This window comes from Pseudophryne corroboree, chromosome 12 (genome assembly GCF_028390025.1).
Source record: "Pseudophryne corroboree isolate aPseCor3 chromosome 12, aPseCor3.hap2, whole genome shotgun sequence".
NCBI lineage: Eukaryota > Metazoa > Chordata > Amphibia > Anura > Myobatrachidae > Pseudophryne > Pseudophryne corroboree.
In genome coordinates, this window is record NC_086455.1 from 90,395,090 (window position 1) to 90,422,862 (window position 27,773).

At 43.2% G+C, this 27,773-nt stretch overlaps 2 protein-coding genes across 4 annotated transcripts in view; one reads left to right on the top strand and one right to left on the bottom strand.

Moving 5' to 3' along the window:
• PPP1R14D (protein phosphatase 1 regulatory inhibitor subunit 14D) overlaps positions 1-21,011 on the top strand; it is an 88,899-nt gene extending 67,888 nt beyond the window's left edge. Inside the window, exons 2-4 of the mRNA XM_063947777.1 lie at positions 2,642-2,731; positions 6,971-7,003; positions 16,262-21,011. Of these exons, the coding sequence (XP_063803847.1) occupies positions 2,642-2,731; positions 6,971-7,003; positions 16,262-16,330 (192 nt within the window). The 3' untranslated portion in view covers positions 16,331-21,011. The remainder of the gene's footprint in view (positions 1-2,641; positions 2,732-6,970; positions 7,004-16,261) is intronic.
• A 2,747-nt stretch (positions 21,012-23,758) lies between these two features.
• The window catches only part of ZFYVE19 (zinc finger FYVE-type containing 19), a 101,399-nt gene continuing 97,384 nt past the window's right edge, over positions 23,759-27,773 (bottom strand). For all 3 annotated transcript variants that reach the window (XM_063947775.1, XM_063947773.1, XM_063947774.1), the window contains 3 exons: positions 26,547-26,666; positions 25,380-25,537; positions 23,759-24,764 (listed from right to left, as the gene is read on the bottom strand). In XM_063947775.1, coding sequence (XP_063803845.1) covers positions 24,686-24,764; positions 25,380-25,537; positions 26,547-26,666 — 357 coding nt within the window. In that variant the 3' untranslated portion in view covers positions 23,759-24,685. The remainder of the gene's footprint in view (positions 24,765-25,379; positions 25,538-26,546; positions 26,667-27,773) is intronic.

The following is a 27,773-nucleotide window of genomic DNA, read 5'->3' on the forward strand; positions in this document are numbered from 1 at the left end:
CCAGGTGGCAGTTGCATTTTTAGTTAGCAAAGCAATATGTCTCTCTTTGTTAGGAAAGCCAAATGGAAGTAGTACAATTCCTGGTTTGGTGAGTTCATGTCCCCTCACTACAGTCTGTAATGCAACCTGCAGGGTGTGACAATAACTATATCACTGTCCAAGTCTCTCACTTTGTGTGATAAGGAATGGGTTGTTGGTTTCTTACTCTCAATAGCAGCTGGGTGTCAGTTGTAGTAGAGTGATTATACTTCCCACTGACAGTCTGTTGTATCACACTTGGCTGAATGCCTTTCTTCCAATGTGGGGGTTACCCAGCTGCCCCTTAGTAAAAGTTCAACAGAGAGTCTCTAGCTCCTGCTCTATCTGGCCTCTCTCTCCTTCTGGCTCACACTGACTGACTGCAAACTTAGGAGGTTGGCTGTCAGGTATCAGGCTGGGGATTTCCTGAGGGTCTGTCTGTTGCTGGCTCTCTCCTCCCTCTGATTTTACAGGAGCTTACCCTGGGGTGTTAGTGCCTGGCTGGTCACACTGTGATGTCTGCACCACTCTCTGTCCCTGTGTTGCAGCTCCTGGTGGCTGAGGGGATCTCTCCAGTCACTGGAGCTTCCTGCTGTCCTTCCACAGCTGCACCCCACTCCTCTAGTCAGCACTCTCAGGTACAAGCCAGCTTCCAGGCAGCTCTACTCAGCTTGGCTCTGTCTCCTCACTCAGCATTTTCTTCTCTCCCCACAGGCTCCTCCCCTTCCTCAGTTCACAGGTCAGCCTGTTGCTGGGGCTCTGGATCTTTCCACTCTCCAGGTGCTGTGGCTGTCATCCTTCTGGGTCCTAGTGTTTCCCTAATAGCTGCTGGCATCATCCAGTAGGGGAAGTGTTAACCCCTGCAGTACTAGAGCAAGTAAGTCTATTTACAAACGTGATACCCACTATTATTCATAGTGTTTTACCAGCGTATCACATTACCTTCCCCTGTATGCAGCCACGCGATCCAAGAGACAGCGGCGAGTGTGTGACTGACATAGAAGAACACCGGAGCCTCCGCTGTAGTTACCCGACAACCAGGGCACGGGAGTATACAGCGCCACTGGGGGAGTGATGGAGCTGCAACAGGGGATGTCTGACTGACATCTAACACTGCTGCAGTGCTTGAAGTCTTCTTTTCTTCTGAAAATAGCTTTCTTAGGGCTGCCTGAGCAGCCCCCCTGTTGTATGCCTGCTTACTGCATGGCACCAACTTACAAATTGAGCTCCTGTGCACGGAGGCGGGGTTATAGAGGAGCCAGCGCTGTGCATCTTGGGAACAGTCAAAGCTTTGAGCTTGTTGGTGCCTCGGATCAAGATCCTACTCTACACACCGATGTTATTCCTTGTGGAGCCCAGTGTACCACGCAGCAGAAAAATGGTTAATACATTGGCATACTGTAAGTGTGCCAACAGCTGTCGTTATCGAGCCCTACACATTTTCAGAAGAGTATAGCTCAGCATATCAAGAGAATTTTTTTATTTTTAAGCAATTATACTCTCATATAATATACTTAATTACATTGTAACAAATAGTGAAATGCGACCTGCACATTATTAGTAACTCCGTCAAGCCGCATCTGTATGCTATAGTTAGGTACAGATCAGGGCCGGTTCTTGGGCGCTGTGCGCCCCGGGCGACAATAGGGGGCGTGGCTACGTACAGGGGGCATGGTCATTTACGCCCCCTGTACAGACTGAAATGATGTGCGGTGCGCGATGACGTCATCGCGCACCGCACAGCAAAGGTACGCGTTTAGTTTCCCTTCGTGGAGAGGACCTTTGCTGTGCGGTGCGCAATGACGTCATCCTGCACCGCACAGTAAAGGACGTCTCCACGAAGGGGAACTAGGCGCGTACGCGTCTAGTTTCTCTTCACAGCGGCAGTGGGGGGCAGCGGGGGGCACAGCAGCAGCGGATCTTGCCCTGGTGCGGCGCCCTCCGGGCAAAAGTCCTGCTTGCCCGTGGTAAGATCTGCTACTGGTACAGATGCAATATAATCATTTGTATGTATGGCAGAAATACTGAAAATATGAAGTTGGACTTATCAGAAAAGAAGAAGTGCATTCTGCATGTTTTAGCTTCTACTATTTTACAGGCTGCGTTTAAAAAATGACAAGTGCTGATTGGTAGTACTTTATCTCTCTCCGCTTTATCACTCTCCAAGTTTTGATACATCTCCCCCAATGTATCTAATTCTAAACAAGGCCCCAAGTAATTAAATTGTCTAAGGGCCTAATTCAGACCTGATCGCAGCAGCAAATTTGTTCTCTAAACGGCAAAACCATGTGCACTGCAGGTGTGGCAGATATAACATTTACAGAGAGAGTTAGATTTGGGTGAGTTATATTGTTTCTGTGCAGGGTAAATACTGGCTGCTTTATTTTTACACTGCAATTTAGATTTCAGTTTGAACACACCCCACCCAAATCTAACTCTCTCTCTGCACATGTTATATCTGCCCCCCTGCAGTGCGCATGGTTTTGCCCATTAGAGAATAAATTTGCAGCTATGATCAGGTCTGAACTAGGCCCTATATCAAGCTGCAGCCATACATGATATTTGGTGTTTTGAGTACAGCTGCCTACATGACCTACAATGACTGTTTTCTTGTTTGCAACAGGATTTGCTGAGGGATGAAGCTGCAGAACCTGAGATTGATATTGATGATCTTTTGGACCTTTCATTGGAGGAGCAAAAAACTGGACTTCAGGTATCAGGCCAAAAATTTATAATTCTAAATTAGTTTGTCATTTATATAATCAAATAATGCCTAAATTTTGTCGTAAAAATATATTTTTATTAGATTTTTATTGAAAGATTGTCATAAAGCAAAATAACAGTAGACAAAATAATAATAATAATAATAATTATTATTACTAGTTATTTATATAGCATGCACATATTCCGCAGCACTTTACAGAGAATATTTGGCCATTCACATCAGAATATACAAACTCCAGACAGTAAGGACCATGGTGGGAATCATGGTAGGAATCGAACCCATGACCTTAGTGCGGTGAGGCAGTAATGCTAACAATTACATCATCTGTGCTGCTCAAAAATGGTCAGTATAGAGAGGAGATAGCGTATATAAAATAACTTACAGACAAACATCATGAGGTATCAAAATGTATATCACCGTATGGCTACACTACACAGAAATATATGAAAGGTACCTCACAGGGGTGTTTTAAGAGAGGAGGGTGCCGAATCGATGGCAGTCTCCATCTGAGCCCCTTCCTCTCTAGCAGGCAGCACAGTAACCTCTGAGCACTAGGAGCAAGAGAGCCTGCTGCACATACACAAAACGCAGGGAAAATGGCCACCGTGCCATTTTGTCGGTGATTTGGGATAAATGTTTCAGAAGGCCCGATCTCTAGTAATAGTGACAGTAATGTGAAGCATATATGAATGATACTGAATAAGATCCTAAAGGGAGTTTGCACAGGGCACCATCCAAACCATTCTGTATGTCTTCATAAATGAGCGTTCAAAGGACATTAGCAACATAAGTAGTTGCTTGTAGATAAGGGAATGGGGTATAAGTAGGCTTGGGAGTTTAACTTGAAGTTGAGAATGTGAGAGAGAGCTTAAAGTACATTCCTGTAAAAATTGGTATACATATTTGAGACTTTAAACTCAGGAATTACCATGATGGGGCAAAAACAAATGGGAGGTTTCATAAAGGTTTTGAATGACCACATATGTTGTACCAAGCAGCACACCTGGAAGTTATTAGGAAATTGCATAAAGGAGTGTGTAATAAAGAAATCAAATTAAGACTAAATGCTGGCTCCACAAAAATAGTTGCAGATGTTAAAATGGGCCGGAACGGGGCAGAACTGCGTTCCGTCACTTGTGTATGGAGGCCTCCGCCGGCCCACCTTGCCCAGTCTCCACAGCTAACAGTACAGGTAACTCTGCGGCTGCCTGGTGTTGTACAGTAGGTAACTATCCCACTGTGTGCAGCCCGGCCCGCCCATAACAATTGATGTGGCTTAGGTAGGTGGACGCACTAAAGGGACATGGCCCGGCTCTCCCCTTCTGTGGCAGGCTGGGAATAAGACACGATGATGTCATGGAGCGACGTCCGGTCTTAATGGCACCATACACTAGAACGATAATGCCCGATTTCATCCGAGTTCGTTCATTCGGGCAGATATATCGGATGAAATTGGGCATTTCAGATGTGTTTTACATCCGATGCGAGTTTCCGTGAGCATCGGATCGGATATGTGAAAAAAATGAATAAAGAAGACAATGTGCAATAGAGTAATATGTTTGTTAAACAATGGTGATGCTACAGAGGCACAGGCGTGCGCGGGGGGGGTGCCTGGTGTGCACAGGCACCCCCTAATGTCTGTCACCCCCTTACACACACCTGCTGCTGCTACAGTATCGGCGATCACAGAGTGTGCTAATTTCTGTCCTCCCGCCCATTGCTCCCGCCACCTCCTCCGCTCAGTTTGGCTGTGATTCATTTGTATGGTGCAGCATCATTGACGTAATCCTACTCCCAGTTCCTCTAACCTGTGGGATGTGTCGTGATGATGTCATGCCGCGTGCATGTACGCTCATGCTCCCACCCACGCTCTCTCTCACCTCATCATGTGCCAACGCCACAGAATACAACGTTCTTCTTGGAGGAGGACAAGTTCAAATTCAATAACAATATATATTTTGAGAGATTAGGATATAATCTATGGTAATAAAATATACAAATTTAACATATATTAAACAGATTTTATATATATATATATATATATGTGCATTAATTCTCTATATTATTTAGTTTGCATTGAGTGCCAATATGTGGTGGTAGACACTCCTGATAGGTGGTGTTAGACATGCCCAATAGGCGGTGCTAAACACGCCCTTCTAATCGTGCACCCCCTAATAAATTGTCCTGCGCACGCCTATGTACAGAGGTACGATCCCTATAGGATGTTCAAATGTTGGTACAGGTGTGCAGAATGAAGGTGTACCCAACTCACAATAGAGCCCCAAAGGTTGTATGTATAAAGGCATCTTTTATTTTCTCAACCCAATGTGCAGCCTTCACCAAATAGTACAGAAGGAACTGCGTACCCCACTCACAAACCTCTATATGGGAAAAGATACCTTTATGAGCATTCCCCATTTCTGCCATAAGTAAGTGGGTCACGCAGTGTTTTGGTTCTAACTCATCATTGTGTTTTGGTTTTGGATTTGGCAAAACCACCCTCAAGTTTTTAGGGTCAGATTTGGTTTTTGGTTCGGTTTTGGATTAATTTAACATCAATGAAAAAACGACAAACATTGATATAAAAATGATAAAATAATGCAATTTGGACCTGTTTACATGCAAACCAAAACCCGAATTCGGTTTCTAAATCCGAGTTCCGAACTGACAACAGACCAAAGCCGAGACTCACGTCCACTCAGAAACCCCAAAGTGAATTGGGACGCTATTCAATTCATTACCCTTAAGTTCGGGTGTGTTTGTATTTCATGACAACCGAACCACACATCTCTAGATTCTGACTATGACAGAGGGGAGGCTGAGCTCATAGCTGCCCACCTCTGGTATGTCTCTAACAGTCCCTGTGTTTCCAGAAAATCACTGCAAATTTGGTGAGATTTGACTATAAAATGATTAGAATAATACAAAGATGATATTTATAAATTAAAATAGCTTCTTTGTATTATTGTAATCATTTTTATAATCGAAACTCTGGAGTATACTGGAGTAGGACAGGTGAGGCTCTGCCTCTCCTGACTGTACATCACTGATAAGGAGACACTAGGGCCTAATTCAAGGTTGATTGCAAAATAAAATTTTCCCCTGATGGGCAAAAACATGTGCAGTGCAGGTGGGGCAGATATAACATGTGCAGAGAGAGTTAGATTTGGGTGGGTTATTTTTTTTTAGGCCCACTAATCTGCTATTCTTGGAGGAAACAATGATATGGGCTTTGTTAAAGTAACGAAGGATTAATGACCATCTAAAATGGAATTATTGTTCCCAAACCATGCCCTACCACAGCCATTTGGCAATGACTTAATTATTCCTTGGATTTCTACATAATTGGTAGGAGCAAGCAACAGTTCTCTCTGCTTAGCTCAGTTTGGGAAAGAATTTATGCCAAAAGAAGGGTAATCTGTAGGGGCTGGACATAATGGTTTATAGTTAGTGACAAACATATCTGCCGTATGGTTAGTGTAAAGTGAAGCTACTATGGTTCACAGCAATAGCAGTGATACACTTCCAATATATTGTAGAGCAGATTAGGAAAGCAAGTAATGCCTGTGACCTATTGTTCCATTGGAAAAAAAATCTATATTTTAGGAAATCTAAACAGAACATAGCCTGTTCACAGCAGAGTGCATCATAAACGGTTACGGGTAAATGTAATAGGGTTCAAGTTGGCGGAGATGCGGACTTCGGGCAAGAATGCCCATATTTTTAAAGCGACAGTCATTCACACGGTAAAACCGTCCTTTTTTTGCCTTGTAAATGATACCCCATTCCCGCATTTACGGCAACTCGCACCCTATTACATTAACCCCTTAAAGCCTGCTTAGCAGAGTCTGTAGAACATTGCAACACTCTGCAAATGAGGAACTGTGAAAGAAAGATAACAATTATCTTCAACCTTAGGGGCCATTAATCAAACCTTGGAGAGTGATAAATTTCATGGTGATAAAAGTGCCAACCAACCAACTACTGTCATGTTACAGGCTGTTTTTGAAAAATGACAATTAGGAGCTGATTGGTTGGTACTTTATCACTGTGCAATTTATCACTCTCCAAGGCTTGATAAATTTGGGCATTAGTTTGAAGGCCAAAATCAGCTTCTGTTAGACTGTGATTGTAAAACCTGTGACACAGGACAAATATCCATGAAATGCTTACAAACAGAATATTACTCTCATGACTACCTTGTACTGTACTTTTATTTTGTTATAGGATATCCTTCAAGAGTGTCCCAGACCTACAGAAGTGAGTAACATTGTTTTTATAATAGCATATTCTGTGTTTTCTCTGATATCTCAAAGTATTTAGTTTGCTTGTGCAGACAAAGGGCCTGATTCACATGGCGTTTGTGGGGAGCGGTTGGGAAAATGCAGGTGTGTCAAGGTCATTTTCGGGGTGTGTATCTGACGTCGTCTACAAACGCTGCGTTCAAAAACATGGCGCCTAGTGCGACTACATTCTCATTGATTTGAGTATGCTGGAGTCAGCCGCAAATGTCTTTTTTTTTTACGTATGCATTGCGAATCTGCTAATGCCTACACAGATTTGTCAATACATTGGTGGGCGTCTTTTATCCTTTCTGGGCGACCCTTCACATGCGATTTGTAGCAATAGCAGATTTGTGACCATCGCTATCTCATCCTCAATAGCGATCCATAGTGAATTAAGCCCAAAAACAATTCATTGCAGACAATTTATTCTGGCCGGTCAAATTTCTTACAACAGGGATAGCCCGACAAAAGCTGCACCTGGGGAGAAGACAATATATGTCTCCATCTAAGCTTATGAACCAATAATCAAGAAAATTACAACACAATAATAACTGATATCTTTGCAAATGAATTCAGAACTTTGATCCCCTTATAAAGAGATATTTCCAAGTTTAATTGAAACTGTTAAAATTATTCTAAACACTAACGTATAAAGTTCCTGTGGTAGATAAAGTGGTTCATTAAATTGGATTTTTATACATATCTTAAATCCCTTTCTCTAAATTAATATGGGAACAGTGTGTTATGGGGCATCGAGCCTCTCCATGGACGTTGGTACTAACAGTATAATAATAATAATAGTAATTTATCGTATTTTATGTTCCTCCCTCTTTCATATCCAGATCTTCCATTGAGATCAGTTAATCTAACCATGGGGGTGATTCAGACCTGATTGCTGTTGTGCGTTTTTGCACAGCGGGCGATCAGGTTACAACTGCGCATGCATATGCACCGCAGTGCGCACACGCGTCAGACAACAACAACTGGCATCACCGGTCAGCGACTGGACGGTGCAAAAATTCCATTTGCACGGGCGTTCGCAAGGTGATTGACAGAGAGAGGCCATTTGTGGGTGGTAACTGACCATTTACTGGGAGTGTTCAGAATAACGCAGGCGTCCCCAAGTGTTTTCAGGGAGGGTGTGTGACGACAGCTCCGGACCCGATCAGCCTGTTCTGATTGCACTGTAGGAGTAAGTCCTGGGCTGCGCAGAGACTGCACAAAGTGGATTTTAGAAGCTTGGTGTACACATGGGATCGCACACTTGCACGGTGAATATACACTCCCCCTGGAGGCGGGGACTATCTGAATGCAAGATAGCAAAGTTAGCAGCCCAGCTATCAGGTCTACATCACCCCCCATGTACCATAAGACAGAAAAACTAAAACAGAAAGAAAAATCTTTATCCCTCAAAAAAACTTAACTTAGGTAACCAGGAGTACCAGATCATAATGTGGGCACTCAGTGTATTCAGAGGACATGTTTTAATGTTATTGTAAAACCGTATTTGGCACTGGACTACGGGGACATAAAAAATCTGCTCCTTTAGGTGTGTGCACAGAAGAGGTTGCAGTGCACACCATCTTATGCCCCAAACTGGCATTCTTAGCTACAATGATACTGAAATTGAGAAATTCTTTTTTTTATTAATTCACAAGGACAACATAGATACACAAGGCAACTACATAGCCCAGTGGTTTCCAAACTATTTTGAATCACGGCGCCCTAGAATATCAGAATTTTTTTCACGGCACCCATAGGCCAAAAATTTATTATTGAGAAATTTAGAAAGAAATATTACATTAAGTAGATCGCGTTTATATGTCATCCTTAGGGTCAGTTGTGTGGTGAGGGACAAGATTTGCTCCTGTTTGGCCACATATTTTATGACTGGCAGCCACCAGCACTGGTTTTACCTATTATATTGACCATGAATAATTTGAATTGGTCCTGGACCACCAACCCAGGGCACCCTTGCAAGTGTCCAGAGGCACCCCAGGGAGCCATGGCACACAGTTTGGGAACCTCTGACTTAGCCGAAGCTTCATTCTGTACTGGCCACTATTCACTCACAGGTCTGGTAGATATGCCTTCACATTGTAAGGGATAGCTTTCCCCGCCCACATATAAACCTGGCAACGGTTAGATGTGATGCACCTAGCTACTGTATGGTTTGTTTTGACATAGGCCTCAATGTGGACTAAAAGATATTAAATCTTTCTGAACTGTAGTACACCTCCATAGAAAAATTCCAATATTGCACAGGGATCTCAATGTGCCGAGAGTAAAACTTAGAAACCACCTTAGGTTGAAAAGTTGGTTTTGGGCGTTATTAAGGTTTGCTAGCAAACCAAACATTCAAGCAAATGGGCAAAATAATGTTGCACTGCAGGTGGGGCAGATGTAACATGTGCAGAGAGATTTAGATTGGGTGGGTCATATTGTTTCTGTGCACGGTAAATACTGGCTGCTGTAATTTAGTTTTCAGTTTAAACATACCACACCCAAATCTAAATTTCTCTGCACATTACATCTGCCCCACCTGCAGTGCAACGTGGTTTTGCCCATTTGCATGCTTTTTTGGTTTGCTAACATTCCTGAATAAGGCCCTTTGTCCGTAGAACTGCCCTATCCTCACGAAAAAGACAGACAGTTTTGCAAACTATAGCTCCCAGCGCTGACATCCTTTGGTTAATAAAAATGGCCAAGAGAAAAAGTAGTGTTGTTAAAACAAAAATTAAGTCACAGTAAACTTGTGGAGGATTGACATACAGTATGGTCAAAAATCCATCACATTCTGCAAAAACATCTGCAAGTACCACACTCCTGTAAAAAAAAAAATAATAAAAAAAAAATGCTGAAACCTGAACCCCTAGGGAATTTAATTTTAATCTGCTATCTAAACCATCCTGCAAAAATAGCGTTAAGCGGGCTAACTGAAAAGAAGTAGTTGGACACTTCCTTTATTTGCACCAACTGGTATACATTTTCTAGATCCTATGATAATTTTTCACCAAAGAGGGATTTGGAGCTCTGAGAATGGTCTTAACTGCACTGCTAGAGATCCCATTTCACTTGGCGTTTATGGCTTCAACTGCCACACCATTAAAGCCAGTAAGACTAATAGTGAAAAAAAACTCCCTAAATTATCTAGTCCTGTCTTGATGCCACGAAGGACCTACTGACTTACTGAGAATATCTATGTACCATCTAGGCCAATCAGGTTCTACTACTGTAACAGCACCTTCCAGTATGATCCCCTTTAAAAAGCACAGTATCATCACCATGGGAGGGAACTGGCAAATCAGATAAAGATTCCACGGGACTTTCACAGTGTTGGTCCCTTGTGCAGAAATGGTCCACCTTGTGGTTTAACCTGCATGACATCAATTTAACATCTGTCTTACCCAATCTCTCCACAATCTGTTGGAAGAGGTCTACGTTGAGGAACTATTTTCCAAGGGACAGGACATTCCTGCTAAAGTAATCAGCTTGACCATAGGTGTTATTGCTGGAACGTTTTATTCTGTGTACCTCATGGTCCTGCTTGGGTTCTTTCAAATTAGTGGAACTTTCTGTGCCTCCCTGTTGTGTGATGTATACACACACACACACACACACACACACACACAATCTGACTAGTGCCTTACTTTTTTTGCATCAGAAAGTGACTGAACCATTTTTCATAAGCTTAGCTTCATCTTGTGGCCATGTTTGCAAAAATTGGCAGCAAATGACTATAGTCCTCCAGACTGGAGGTGGATGTCTCTTATCACAGTTGTGTCATTTCATTACCAAAAAGACAGTCCCTGTTGAGTTTGCCATCTCTGAGACACCAGAGAAGTGACCAATGCTTTCTTGGAGACAGATCGTGTGTGTCTGATCAGGTGACTATGTCCCATTTATAAATGACTTTGCTTTGTAATGGCACCCTACAAACTGCACAACTTTGAATGTCGATACCATTTCCTCAGGGACTCTCATATAGAAATTAAGTGACGTCCATGTGAGAGCCAATAGCCACCTTACCTTTCTTTATGAAGGTTGTTTTGGAAAAATTACCTTGAACTGGGCCCTTAGTGTTTGTGCGGTCCTGCAAAGCACCTGAAGAAAACCCATAGACTCTGCCGTGAAACTACTATAGAAAAAAACACAGGGGTGGTGCTCTAGGAGGTTAAAAAAGATGCTGATCCATGATGTCCCTCAGCCAGTTATCTGAATAAGAATCGATTATGGTACGATAGCAAATAGGCTCCCACTGCAGCTCCCACTAAGTGCCAAAATGCAGTCATGCAGACTATTTGATCTTTGCAGAAAAAGACTTGTTTCCTCTGTGCTATCCTCCAGGCGGAGTTCAGAACCCATGACCTATTCCTCTGACAACATGACCAAAACTGAAAGCTACATGCTTTTGTCATATTTACCATCAGGAGTGAACTTTGCCCATCCTTAAACTTGCTAGTAATATTATCCAACTCTGTGTTGAGTAAGTCAATAACTGAAAAAAGGCAAAGACCTTCCAAGAGGTGTTCACATCCCAAGACTTGTGCCAGAAGACTTAGAGAGCTAAGACCACTGATGTAGAAACTCTAGCCCTAGTTTGACAAGCACCCAGAGCTGCGTCTTCCACATATCGGATGCTCCATTTAGGTTGCCAGTTTAGACATAGGACTCCTTAAATGCAAGTCTTCTAAATATTATTACCACGTTTCCACTATATAAATAGATTTAACAACGTTTTAGAGTTTTTTTCTATCCAGATCATCCGTGAAAACATTCAGAATAGGAATAGACAATTGCAATTGAATTTCCCATTTACCCTACCCTTCAAAATTAAGGAATAAAATGGTCTGCAACCGCTAGTAAGTTGAAACTTACATTTGGAATATGACATTGTATATTTATATATTGAAGGCCAACATTTTATATGTAATGTATCACCACAGCTACAGTCACGATATATCACATCTAAAACTTTGCCCTTCAAAATTAAAATATGCCCTCCACCCTGATTAGGTGCAGGGTGCTAGAACGAACAATATAAGGGTTTTTTGATGGGGAAGCAAACCAAAAAAGAGCAAGCAACCAGGCAAAACCATGTTGCCTGTAGGTGGGGCAGATGTAACACGTGCAGAGAGCTTTAGATTTGGGTGGCTTTTATGGTTTCTGTGCATGGTAAATACTGTCTGCTTTATTTTTACACTGCAATTTAGATTTCAGTTTGAACACACCCCACTCAAATCTGAATCTCTCTGCACGTTACATCTGCCCCACCTGCAGTGCATCATAGTTTTGCCCAGTTGTGTGCTTTTTTTGCTTGCTTACAAGCCTGAATAAGGCCCTATGTCAGTAAAATGTATATAAGATATATGGAAGTTGTTTGTAGCCTGTGACATACAATTTGAACAAGACGCAAATATACATTAAAGTCCTCACTAATAAATATATCAGCAACCTTACCCTTCTCAGAGAAGGAATGTTTATGTTGTTAAAACGAGTGTTTAGTACACTAATCTATCCATTAGATCACAACTTTAGCAGCTTTACCAAATTTGAGTAATTGGGTGCGTCTTAGATGTAGTTGGCAAATCAGATGTTGTCCAAGGTCATCATTTCAAATTTGACACTCTTACTCTACTTGGCTGTGTCATGGCCAGCTAAAGAAATCTTGGGGCCTGGCACACTCATGTTTTTGGAGCTCCCTATTCCCAGTCGGTACCTGCCGCTTGTTCATTGGCTCATCCCCCTATCTCTCCAGCCTCATCCTCTACTGTGTCTATGGTAGTCAATCCCGGGATTCTGACGGGCTGTGATTCAATCCTGGGATTTGAGTTTCCAATCCCGGGGATTTCAGAATTAGCCAGCCCCCTTTTTTTTAATGCCAGGCAGCGTTGAGCATCTTCAGCAGGCTCAGACTCTACACGGCTCCCCATGCCCCCAGCTGTGTGAACTGCGCACGGTGGTGCGATGTCAGAAATCATGCCAGTGGCATAGCCAGAACTTTGTGGGCCCCATAGCAACATGTGGCCCCCTTCCCAATACTTCTAGAAAGACACTTAATTTTATGTCCTATAATAGTGCCCTAGTTCATTAACTGAACCATAGTACAGCCTTATTTAATGTTATGCCCTAATCAAGACTTTTAATTTCAGACCCATCTGAGTCTCCACCAGGTTCCTGTATTCCACAGTTTTATTGACAACTTAACTTTTAGCTTTCATGAAATACACGTGTCATCCTTGTGGCATCATCAAAAAAATACCTGTAGCCACTCATTGATTCTATCTCCATCAGACCACATACGTCAGTATGCACTAGGGCTAGTGGTGTTTCCACTTTACTAGTAGACTTAGAAAATGGGGTGCGAGTCTGCTTACCTTTTATACAACTCTCACACACAGGTCTCTCAGTATTACTCGCAGTGATTCCAGTTGCCATTCCATTGCGTAGTTTCTGGACGTTGTCATATCCCAGATGACCAAGGTGCCTGTGCCACAGCTCCATTGATTGGTTTGAATCAGAGGCCGCCATTGCAGAACACTGCTCGGTGTCCAGGACATACAGTTGGTTGCACCGGGTTGCTGAAGCAATTACAGTCCCTTTCTCATTTTGCACCATACATTTGCCCTTTGCAAACTGGACTCTGTAACCATTTTTCTCCAGGACGCTTATAACAATGAGATTGCTTCCCAATTTTGGCACGAACAAGACGTCTTGGATGTCCGTAATAACTGTTTCACCTTTAACTCTTAGAAGCACTGTGATGGTCTCAAATTTTAAAGCAGTAAGGACTTTATCTACAATCTCTTTTACTGTGATGACATGTAGAATACTTAAGTGTCTGTAAATGCACAGCACTGATGATACAGGCGGATTTACAGAGGAGACAGTGCCCTGCAGTCCTGGAGATCAACCCAGCTATGTAATGGCACCAAAATCTCTGTCAGGGAGTGAGGGAGAGAGAGAGAGAACTGCAGCTCCAGGGCAGGAACACCAGCAGTAGATGGTGCCCGGAGCTGGGGGAGGGGCTACAGGTTAGCGCCTTATCCCCTCTGCTGGACTTCACTCCCGGGTACTGTGGAGCCTGATATAAACATATTTTAGTAAACCGAGCTGTGCTCCTTGCCCTGGTGGATACAGTGGGGTCCCTGTGCGGCACAGTGTCCACGCCAGCGGCGCGGTCCGTCTCCCGGGACCGCAACCGGATTGCGATTTACTGGCGGGTCCCACCTCTTACTTCCTCCCTTTAGTGCAACCACATGATCGTGGAGAGGGGCAGCAGTGATGTGCCTGAAAACCGGTGCATCTTCGCTGCAAGTACCCGGGAACCTGGCTGCGGGAGTATGCAGCGCCGCTGACGGAGGTGATGGAGCCGCAGCACAGCATGTCATAAAGACATAGAAAGTGCTGCAGCCCTTGAAGTCTTCTAAAAAAAAAAAGTGCTTTTCAGAGCTAGGATAAAAGTATATACTGGCGCCGGCTGAGTTTCAATTAATGAACGGATAAATGTATTTGTAAAAACCAAATTTAACAATTTATTACAATATGTACCGGAAAAATTTAACCATATAAATGACTGTTAAAAAAGCTTCAGTATAGTGGACTTAAAAAGATTTGAGAGTCTCTCAAGTAAGCAAGTAGGATCACTTCTATCCCCATTAAAGCAAATGATACTTATTTCCGACTAGGGCTCATTCCTCCGAATAGTCCTCAATGCAATTAGATTGTGGATATTACCCGGTTTCTTAGTACAAAGTCCCCTTGGTTCTCCGATTGCAGACCGAGATCCAGTAGCAGCAGGGGTATATGTCCAGGGTGTCCAGATGATAGCACTTAGGAGGATCCTGTAGGACTGTATGAGTCCAATTGTTGTCAGATAAATAAGTGGCAGATAGAAGGGATGTCTGTGGTCATGAAATAAAAGCTTGACGCGTATCGCTGGTCTTATTTGCTGCCAGCTTCCTCAGGAGCATATGCTTTTCAGAGCTGCCTAGCGCAGCCTCACCTGTTAGTGACCTGCGCTGCAGGCACCAACTTACAAACTGAGCTCCAGTTCCTGGAGGCGGGGCTATAGAGGAGGCGGTGCAGTGCATCCTGGGAACAGTCAAAGCTTTAGCCTGTTGGTGCCTCTGCTCAAGATCCATCTCTACACCCCGATGTTATTCCCTATGGAATACCAGTGTACCCCGCTGCAGAAAGATGATGTTCTGCACCAGCAGGAACTCACAGTATACATGTGAAGCAGTACAGCGTTAAACACAGCTTCCCAGTACACATAGGGTGTAGCTGCGGTGTAGACACTGAGGTCACACACTGAGGAGAGCAGAAGCTACACGTCAGTGCAGTTGTCCATCTCAGGGAGAACTCTCTCAGACTGTGAGGAAGCTAAGCACCTCCTCCTGCACTGAGCTGACACTAGGAGGGAAAACACTAGAGCAGGGAAGCTTCCTCTAGTGCTGGGAACGAAAACAGACCACAGAGTGATCCACTGTCTAACAGTCTACATCTCCAGCCTGACTTTAAGGAGTAACAAGTACATTTTGGCAGGGCTGTCTGGGGTCAATGGGCAGTAGGAATATAGATTGATAGTTGAGGGTCCCTTTTTTCCAGGGGTACCAGATTTTTGAAAATCGGCTCTGTGGAACCGGAGAGATCCGACTTCAAAGTAGTGGCCCCCATCTCAGCCTGTTAATTGCCATTATCAGCCAGATATCTCGGGTTCTGTCTAACTTAAGAGTTTTTCTGAGGAAATACTCCAAAAGGACTCTCCCCTTTCAGAGGATACTGGTAGCTTGTCTTTACTATGCCCAGAACCAGAGATATCTGCCTTCCAGCAGCTGGTCGCTGCTTCAGCTCCACACACCTGGAATCCAGTTTTATATATTCGTCAGTGGATTGCTCTGGTTCCTGAACTCTGATCCCCAAGTTCACAGTACCTCCTGAAAGGTGGGACTATCTAGTTTTTTTTATCCCATGCAAAGCTAAGAAATCTATTTCCAGGAACAGGAGATATCTGCAGTAAAGAAAGCTGCCCTCCCACCGGAAAACTATGAATATTAAGCGCACTCCACTATCCACCCCTCCCCTGCACATTAAACACCCCCTACCACCCTGATAGTCATCCTGTGTATAGTGCTGCATAATATGTTGGTGCTATGAGTAGAGGCTTATAATAATAATAATAATAAATAATAATAATAATGATGCTTGATGTCATGTTTTTGTACAATAGGAATTCACAATGGAGCTGCTGGAGCGCCTAAAAGGATTACGGAAGATATCGGCCCTACAACGCAAATAACTCACTCAGAGCAAACCGTTCAGTTCAGGACTCATCTTTTCAGCACAGAGCAGCTTACAATTGGTGCTGTCTAATTGAAGCACTGGTGAGCAGGGTTACTTGTTCTGGACTACTGCTTTCGTTCTGGTATTTTGAGATCAGCAATTATATTTTAAGGTACTGTACACCAGAAATTGATGTACCAAAACACCAAGAAATATACAGTATATTAATAAGGTTTTTTTTAGACCAGTGTTATGGTACTGTATTGCACCAGTGAGTTCACTAAAGTTATATATGGCTATTTATGTTCAAAGAGTGCTAGAGGTAAGAGAAATGCTTGGGATGAAGGACACAAGCCAGAAAGCCATTATCTTGCAACTCCAGGCACCGGCTCTGTTCATCCAAGTTACCTGCCATGATTTTAGTGGCCCTGCTTAGTGACACAGAACTGCTCCACAATTTGGGGAAATAAACTTTCTCTGCTTCTAATTCATGCTACAGTGTAGTCGGAAGGGCAACTTACATAGTCATTTAAAAAAAAATGTGCATAACATGGCCCAAATAGTGCAAATGTATTGCAAGTTTGCAACCCATAATAACCGATGATCCAGGGCAATATCTAGGGGTAGGTAAGGGCAAGTTGTGTCGCCACCCAAGGTGCAGGGTATAAAGGTTGGCTGTCGCTGCTCCATGGCAGCCTGGAACAGCACCCTGCAACCTAGAAAGGCACCATCTGGAGGATCCCAAGGACTCTCTGGGAGCTCAGCCGCCTAATTGTGATCCTTCCCCCTAACTGTGATGTCATGATGTCACACATCCAGGGAACGGGGCCATTACAGGGCACCCTATTGACTTGCTATGGTCCTGCTATGATATATGTGGTTCATTTTAAATTACTCTAGATTAAATAGTATTTGTGTAAAGTATACAAATGTATTAAACAATTATATGAAAATGTAATAATCTAATCTGACCGAAATTATGCAAATGTCCGATATAGATATCTCAGAAAAGGATTTGTTATGCTTCATACTTAAAAAATATTTTAATTGTTGCATGATTGCATTCCAAAGATCATGTTGTTAAGTTCAATACCCTTTTTTTACCTAACATGATGTTGGAATTGTCTTTATTATGAGGCCTGCGTTACTTTTGGGCTCACTTGAGTTTTAAATCCAAAAATACTGATCAGTCGGACATGCCAAATGATCCAGTATGTTCATTTGATGCAATATTTTAAATTTACAAGTTGACAACATCTGGCGGTATATGATGGACAGTTTACCTGTCCCTTCACAGAGGAGGAATGGGAAAATGCCTCCTCCCCAGGGGAGGAACCCAGATGTCATGTGACCATACACTATGAGATATCTCACAGTGTGGAGTAAATGTATGTAGCAGTGATAAGAGTGGAGGAGTGAGCCAGTGGAGAAGTTGCCCATGGCAACCAATCAGCATTGAAGTAACATTTATAATTTGCATACTACAAAATTATACAGAACAGCTGAATGGTTGGCATGGGCAACTTCTCCACTTTTATCACTGCTTCATATATTTACCTCAACTGTATGCCCATGTTATCCGATGGGTGTCAGGCTGTCCTATAAAATGTCTGTCAGTCTAATTCTGAGTACACACTAAACGACATAAATACACAGCGACAGAACAATACATTGTGCCGTCTGTACACACTGCACAATGCAGTGGACAACAGGCATGATGTACCATTCCATGCTGCTACATCGTTTATTGCATCGTCCCATCTGTTGTGCAGCATAGCAGATAGGATGATAAAATGAATGTTGGCAGGCACGCACGATCGGCTGTACACATTATACCAACTGCACGATATATCGTTTCGATCCGCATTGCAACAATATATCATAAAACAGAATGCTTAGTGTGTATCCATCATAACAGGTATTTTATCTTACCATGTACAGTATCTCCAGCATAAAGAGTACAGGAGCAGTTTGGCATTGACAAATGGATGTGATCAGTGGGTTTGCGGTTAAAATACCGCCATCGGGATCCCGGCGGTCGCAATACCAACGCCGTAATCCCAACAGGGGTACTATCCCGTCGTCAGAATACCGCCAAGGTAGGTGATTCTCCCTCTGTGGGTGTCCACAACACCCATACAAGGAGACTAACACCTGTGGCCTTGATGCACTCACCCTGTTGCTGGCATTCTGGCGCCCAGGGTGCCGATGTCGGTATAATGACATTCTGCATCCCGTATGCCGGGATCCCATACCCGATAAATGTGAATTGGTTCACAATATATTACTAAGGAATACATATGGGAGACTGGCAGACGGGATGCCGGCTGTAACTATACCGACAGCGGCATCCATCACCCGGAATCCTGGCTGTGAGTCCCCTCATGATCTCGCTGCGCTCGATACGTTTCAATGTTACTTTTAACAGGGGCTGATTTTGGGGGAATGTTTGGTAGGTGTTTCAGTGAGCAAGTCAACTGTTTCGGGGCAACAGTATCTGCTGTGATGTCATGGAACCTACGAGAACTCTCCAGTGTATCACGTTGCAATGCAAACTGCTCATCACACCTCGCTATGCACGTCTGCAAGTTTAGCTGTGGAAAGAGTGATGCCAATGTACTACCGAGCAGTGGAGAAGGATGATACGGCCACATGAATCAGCAGACGTACATTGACAGGCGCATGTGTGACATCAAGCAGATCACCTGTACAAAAAGCCAGATGTGACGATATATCTGTAGACATTGTTCACAGACATATTGGGGGTACACAACCACCGATGGGTTCGTGATATATTGGCCGTGCGATTGAACGGCCGTTGTATTGCCCAGCTATACTTGACAAAGGTGAGAGGTCACGTGGAAGAGTGATGTGGCATTTACCAGAGTTTACACTTTTATTTACCTTCACATGTAGGAGCAAGCATTTATTTTGTGAAATTAGAACTGTTGTTATTAGTACGGTCTTATTTTATCACACAGAACTGCAGACTTCTGGTAAATAGAACTAAAGCCAAAATCGCTGAGTAATAAGGAAGTATTTCTGCTGCCTCTAATTGCAGGAAATAGTCACAGCTGGCTATATATGTCTCAGTCCTACATAATGAATGTTTTGTCTCCGTGACCTGAGCGATGACTCAGTTTATACGGAATAGCAGCCTTGAAACTAATACTGTAGGTGTATCTTGCCAAACAGGTCCATGGGAGCACTGTATGCAATGACACAGACACGTCTCTACAGGCCTTAAGGAAAACACAAAACAAAGATATCTCATTAGTACTATAAACTCATTATACCGAGTAACATTTATTTAAAAAGACTGCATGTATACAGATGTGTCCTCATACATCTTGCCTCAATACACCACACAGCGGTGCAACTCTCTTAGCACCAGGCATCTTTTTATGCCGAAAGGCATCTTATTCGCATTGCCATGCTATGTCTCCGCTCCAGACCTCTCATTACTCTGGAAATGCTTTAGGGGATATCCAGTTACCCATGGTACATTACTGTGGGTAATGATAATCGCCCGGGGCTATTCTATTAGCCCCGATAAGGAGGCTCGAGCTGTGGCTTATCAGGGATTGTGTCACCTGCCTTCATTGGCATCAGCTCTTCGACAGCTCCGGCTCCTTACAGCTCCGGGGAAGAGGGGTGGATGTGGGCTCCCGGGCACCCTCCCTGCCATCCCCAGGCAGGCGGAAAAAAAAATTCCTGATAAGTGCCGGCTTTACGGGTCTGCAGTAGCGAAAACACAAAAAGGTTTCACAAACCTGTGTGCTTTCACATGAAATGTTTTTCTTTTTTTATGGGAGATCTAATCGGATACCACATTAAAAAAAATATCAGTGAAAAATCGCAAACAAAAACCTCCTGTTTTTCGCTCCCGATGTTTCATCGCACATATTTGGATACTCCCCTTTGTCTTAGACATCCTCTCCATCCATGCAAGCTGTTATTTTTTTATGCAATAGAAGTTTTATTGATCATCAAAGGCATTAACACAGGGTGGGGGACACACACTAAGCAAGGTACCATCAATAATATACTGGCCTATAGCTGAAAATAGAACATAGACACTTGAACAAGACAAAATACTGTTTAGGTACCAATTCACAGGGTAAACAGTAAATTTTATTGTACGTAAAAGAAAAAATAAGAAAGAAGTAGAACAGGGCGAGGGAAAGAATAGGAAAGAGGGGAAAGGAAGTTCCCCGAGCAGGACTCATAGCGAGTAATGTAACATACATTTTGATTAATCGACCATCATGAAAAAGATCAGAGTAATGTTAAGACTCTGAACAAGAGCCAGGGTCTCCAAATGGTGCTGAACTCTTCAAGTTTAGCAGCTCCAGACAATGCGAGATCATTGAGAGCCATTATGTTATGCTGGAAGGGGCTGAAGACCTCCAGTGTACTGGTATGACAGCTGTAGCTACATTATTAGATTAGTAGATGGAATCCCCCCAAGTGCCTCCATCAATAAACGACCAATTCCTAGCGCTGTGATTTATACAAATGTGTATGCAGCTCTCTCAGGGGCAATTGGTACGTATGAAGTAGATTATATATATATATATATATATATATATATATATATATATATATATATATATGTCCATGCAAATTCGTGTTCAAAAGTATTATTAATTTATTGTTTTAGTGTGATTGTGATTTTATGGTGTATTTTTGTCATTGCCGGCCGGCATTAAGTACAAATGTGCTGAATTATTATTATATTTACAAAAAATAAAAATCCACATGAAATGTGAATAGCGCTCTCTTGGTTGTTTTTTCTTGTGCCTCCATCAATAAAGCACGTCATGTCGGAAGCGTGGATATCTCCCACCCCATATAAAATCATTCACCAAGCTCCTAGGCTCGTGTATCGGGAGGGTCTGGAGCAAATAAAGTATTATAGGTAATACATTCATTTAAATTATACTTGATCTGTCCAACAATGAGAACGTGCCCCTGAGTCAATTACAAAGCCATGCTAGGAGAGGCAGGATAATTGTCCATGTATAAGTGGGGCAATCCCAGTTTAAAAAGATCCACAAATATTTTACACTTTTAGGGTGGCAGAAGAAAGAGGAGGACCTCAGACTGTTCACCACAGAGGAGGGGAAGGTAAGATTAAAGGGTGTAGTATGGTATGCCGGCTGTCGGAGTTCCGACGCACAGTATACCGGCGTCGGAATCCCGACCGCCGGCATACCGACAGCTGGGCGAGTGCAAATGATCCCCTTGCGGGGCTACGTGCGCCACATTATCTTTTCTCCCTCCGGGGGGTTGTGGACCCCCAAGAGAGAGACAAGGTGTTGGTATGCCGGCTGTCGGGATTCCGGCGCCGGTATACTGTGCACTGGGACCCCGACAGCCGGCAAAGTGAAGACCACCAAGATTAACATGTATTCTAGTGACTTCTTATCTGGGGATATCAGAGATTGGGGAACTAGCTGAAGAACACCTTTTTAGCTGCAGTATCCTAGGGTAGCTTTATCAGTAATGATGTTTATTTCAGTCACCAGAGAGCACCTGTGTTGATCTAAAAGGGTATCCGTTTGATAGATAGACTAGTTAGACAGTCAATAGATAGACACCACATTAGGTCGACAGGGTCAAAAGGTCGACATGAAAAAGGTAGACAGTACAAAAGGTCGACAGGTCAAAAGATCGACATGAAAATGGTCGACATAAAAAAGATAAATGTTTTTTTTTTTTAATGTAACATGTTTTTGGACTATTTCATACTTTCTCTATCCATGTCGGCATAGAGTTGGTTATAAATCTTCTGGCGAACGCAGCGAGCCCCGCGAGGGTATGCCTTTCTACAATTGGGGGTCCCAGATGACAAAACTATCCACACAAACCATAAAAATGCAAAAAACATGGTGTCTACCTTTTTCATGTCGACCTTTTGACCCTGTTGACCTTTTGACCTGTCAACCTTTTGACCTTGTCGACCTTTTGACCCTTTCGATCTCTCGATCTAATGTCTAACATATGGTGTCTAACTAGACACTATCTTTCATACCGGAACCATCTAAAAGGGCATAAAACAAATGAATCAGAATCAGCTTTATTAAAGGACAAATGATTAACCCTTAAGGCCCTACCTTGCTGCAACTGTAAAACTGCATTAACTGTTTCATGGCCAGAAGTTTATTTATACAATTTGACTATAATGAAAGGAAAATTGTTCTGCATTTTCTAGCAAAAGCTTTAGGCACAGTTTTGCATTCTTACACCACCTAAGTGAAAGGGTTGGGTACGTTATGTCGACAAGATCACTACAGACAATGGGGAAAATGTATGAAGCAGTGAAAAGAGGGGAGACGTGCGCCAGTGGAGGAGTTGCCCATGGCAACCAATCGGCTTTGAGGTAGTACTTATCAAGTGCATTCTATAACTTTATAGGTAGCAGCTGATTAGTTGCCATGGGCAACTTCTCCACTCTATTCACTGCTTCATACATCTCCCCCAAATATCGGCACCATAATCCCGGTACCACAATGGGGTATATTCATGTAGATTTGCATTATATAACCATTACGTTTCACTATATATCGCATCATTTTGATGCTATATATAGCTTGGTTAAATAGCAATTCATGTAACCTCACTTGTTTTGTGATCCGGTTTGGTAAAACTGGGTCCGGCGGTCTTGACTTCTTCACTTATCACTTATTATTTATTTATTTTCCTATTTCTCGGTTTACGCATGCACCTGTTTAAATGCATGAATATTTTCTGTGCATGCACCGGCATCATCCTTAAAATTATGTGTGCACATGTGCCAGCGAGATCTGGGTAAAAAAAAAAGGGCAAAGCTAGGTCCTGATCAGTGACAAAAACAGAGGGCGGTAACAACTTCCTGGGATGGCGACTCTGAACACACTAGAGAAGAATACTCTGCTTTCCGTCCTTTTATGAATAGCACTCCAACTACTACAGTATGGTGACGTGATTCAGGCACGGAGTGGGGGTGCGCTGGAGAAGTCAGGAACTTCTCCGCGGTGACCCGCTCTATGAATAGCCCAAAGCAGAGAAACTGCCCTGTATACCGCTCTATAAAGAAACCCCAATGTCAACCCTGTTAAAATGGTAGCGAATGCATTTTAATGCCGTCAGCAGTATAACTGTAAACCTGCTGTGGTGCCAGGGTTATGGTGCCAACAGAAATACTGTCTGGCATGTATTTGTAGGCAATATGACTGCAAGTTAAAGGGAAATTATTGTTATTTTTTCAGGATTCTTTTTAGACTGGGGACGACAACACTAGATGACCCCACTAAGTAGTAATAGACCTGGGATCAAATTGATCTATTTGTAACAAATCAGGAAGTTAGTAATATACCCAATATTACATAAAGAGATCTGTCCCAGGTAGGAAATTGAGCAGGCAAATTCACCGTCATTAATAAGATATGGAGAACACATATTTACTGGACATCTATAAAAGTTTAATATGAGACACTGCACATAGATCAGTTTGGCATGATATGAGATATTCAGGTTTGTACAGATATTAGTGTTTTGTAGAAAGCAGCTCACTTTACAGGTATGGAGTATCAGGGACGTGCGGTGAGCAAAATGGCTCAGGAGGTCCTGCTAGTACCAGAGCCAGATTTACACACAATATATTGTGATCTGATATTAGAACATTCAGAAATTACACTTATTGGCGCATATGAATTTTATTATATTTGCATTATCCATTTATTTCAATTTATGTCCTGGCTTGCAAATAAAACTTGGTTGAAACATCAGACGTTCAGTTATGTGAATCTCTCATGTGCATTGTGTGCTTTGAAAGATATCGGTTACTCATAAATAATTATAGCACGGGAATCTGTGCTGTAGGTATCTGTTAATAATTAATACAAAGCTGAAGATTCGGAGCCAGTTACAATACAGTACCGAACAGTAGCTTGTAACATGCGCCAGGAACCTCGGACGGTGAAAAAGGGGCCTTAAATATATGAGTCGGTCTCTCAGAGGGGACCACCGATGTAAAATGGGTTGTAAACGAGACATAATACATATCAGATTTCAGACACACGAGCATTGTAAAATGACAAGTGCTGATACCTATGAGTTACGCTCCATTTGTAAGTACAGTTACACTGAATAATCTGCTACATTTTGTCTCCCTGTACTGTCCTTTGTACGGCGCTGCAAAACACTTGTGGAGCCTTATAAATAAAATGTAATAATGATAATGATACACATAATATGAAAATCTTCTTTGCAGGTGCTGCTGACACTGCATTACTAACGGAACTGTGTATGTACGGAGGGATAGGCATTGTCTTTACCAAATTTATGTCAGTGCCAGGATCAAAATATATAGTTTACTTCAATTGTTCTATCTTCCTTTCTTCTTTCTGAGAGGGCGATAAGGAGATGTCTGATGTTCCTTTCGGTCAAACTCATCATGTCCTTCCCTGATATAGAGACAAAAGGAGTTATCTGTTGTAGAAGTGTGGTGCAGGGTGACCACCACCAATTATAAATTAAGATGTGGTGAATAAATAATAACACATAGGATGCTAAATGAGTTCCGAGCTGGTTCACACTTTACTGGTGGAGCAAGAAGGCTGAGGTACAGCAAAACAAAGCAAAGGGGCCGATGTATTAAGCCAGGAGAAGTGATAAAGTAGTGATAAGTGGAAGGTGATAACGCACCAGTTAATCAGATCCAATATGTAAATTGATAGTTAGGAGCTGAATGACTGGTGCGTTATCACCTTCCACTTATCACTACTTTATCACTTGTCCAGGCTTAATACATCTGCCCCGATGAGTTGTAATAGGGGCTTAGGGGATGATGTATCCCGCAGTGAAAAGAGTGGAGAAGTGGACCAGTGGAGAAGTTGCACATAGTAACCAATCAGCTTTGAAGTAGCATTTACTAAGTACATTCTATAAAATGATAGGTAGGAGTTGGTTGCTATGGACAACTTCTCCACTGCTTGATACATGAATCCCTATGGCTGAAAGTGATGCACGTTTGTACTAATTTTTAACTAAAAGCAGTCATGCATGCGTATAGCTATTACCTGAAGCATCTCTTGCAGTACAGATCATCGTCACAGTCATGACATCGTAAGGCAGCATCCCCATTGCAGATACAGCACCAGGGCAGCTCATCCTCATCGCTGTCTGGCTGTATGGGTTTTACCGCTGCGCTTCTAGCTGGCTGGATCGGAACTGTGGCCTCACACATGGAAATAATTGTGCATAAACATCAAGTATACTGTACACTCTAAACTTGTGCAGAAAGCCTCAGACTAACAAATATTGCTTCTAATATGTTCCATTCAAACTAGAAAAGCCATGTGTGACAACAAGTTCTCCAATTTTTTGTTTTAAAAGATCTTATTATATAAAACAGTGAAAATTGAGTTTCACAGGAATGTCTTGGACAGCTGCACGTAGCACACAGGCCACTGGGGTGATAGAAAGGGATGTAATGCCGACCCAGTTCAGCCGACATGCAGGATACTGGCCGAACTCGCATGTTTTTTGGTGTTGGAATGCCTGATGCTGCTGGTGATCTGCTGGCATGGTGGTGAACCAGCTCACGGTTCCTGATAAGTAGTGTCTGTGACAGTAGTCTGTACATTTCTTTACTCCACCATCTTGGGGCTGCGTAAACCTCTGCTTAATAGCTTGGAAAACTTTTAAGCATGACTGAGCTTTTCTTTTTGCGTCCTATGTCCATTACACCCTGGTTGTGATGGGCAAGGCTGGCTATAGGTGGCACAATGGTTGCAGAACTTATGCTAGGAGTATACTTGCATGGGCATTTCCAGAACCTTTGAATCCTACAGGTGGAAGAACCCTGGAGTGTAGCTACCATGGTAACATAATAAAAGTTTTTTTTCTTACCCCCCAAAAATAAAAAATATATATATACTTTTCATACTTCCCAACATTGGTGTTCAAAAAAGGGGGTGGGGCTTCATATACAGCACCCCCGTTTGCATTACTGTGGGGGCGTGCCCAGCACTCTTAGAGACGCTGCGCTAACCCAGGCTCTCCCTGCACTGTGAATAGAAGTCATGCACACTGCATCTATTCACCAGCTGCACTGCTATGCAAAGCAGAGGGGATAGTGCTTCCCCCCAACACTCAGTCCTGCAGGACACTGCAGCACGCAGGTAGGACTGTTTTATCAAAACCGGGATAGTTGGGAGGTATGCATCTGTGATATCACTACGTACCATTTCTGCCGGGAGCAGTTTATTTGCTGCTTGCCTTCCTCTGCTGTTATCCACAGTTCTGCTCTGGTCAGGGAGAATATTATATCCACTCGCTTCATCTAAAATTACTTCTTCAGAGAGCTGCAAATAAGAACAGGAAGTAATGATAAATGTCTGATCGCAGTAAACAACAATGAAAGTGCAGAATGCCTGTGGTGGTAGCGGGGCCGCAGCAGGTTGTGGGATATACTGTATTGTAAAATCAGGAATGAAGCTTAAGGGGGGTACACACGGAGCGATAATCTAAGCAATCTGACTAGATTGCTTAGATTTTCAGCAAGATCGCTCCGTGTGTAGCCCTAACAGCGATAGCGATGCGCGGCCCCGCACATCGCTATCGCTGCTGCTAGATTGGCCTGCATGCAGGCCAATCTAGCGGGTCGCTCACTTCACCCGCTGGGTGAAGTGAGCGGCCCCCCCGTCTCCCCCCGCACGCTCAGCACAGATCGCGCTGTGCTGAGCGCCGGGAGGGATGTGTGCTGAGCGAACCGCTCAGCACACATCTCTCCAGCATCTGGCCGTGAGTACTGGCCTTTAGAAGCTTCTCTTAAAATGATACAAGTGATTTTATTTTCTGATAACAAGGCGGTTTACACTAAATTGAAAGCTCTGAATATTAAATTCATATTTTTCTGCATTTTATTGTGAAGAACAAGCAACAACTAGGATACTTTTAACGCCACTGACACTACCTAGACAACGCCATAGTAAATCCCCAAAACAACACAGCTACGTGATTAATAAAACCTTAATGAAATGTGTGGCATTAAGCCTGAACTCATGTGTTCTATTCCAGATTAAGCCACTATGAGCATAGGGGGTCATTCTGACCTTATCGCTCGCTGACGTTCATCGCAGCACAGCGATCAGGTCAGAAATGCGCATGCGCCAGCGCCGTAGGCGAGACAGACGACTGACATCGTTGCCTAGCAATCACCTCTGCCTTATTGACAGGCAGAGGTGTTCGCTGGGCTGGAGCGGGCGGCACAACGGCGTTTGGCTGCCGTTTTGTGGGCGCGGTCCAGCCAACGCAGGCGCGGAAGGTCCCTCTGCCTCCCTGCACTCTCCCCCTGTGTCTGCCGATCACTGCTGATTGGTCAGCACGGCAGGATCCCCCCCCTCCAGCGGCTGCAGACAATGGCAGCCGCTGGGGAGAGTAAATTAACCCTCCCAAGCCACCCCCAGACC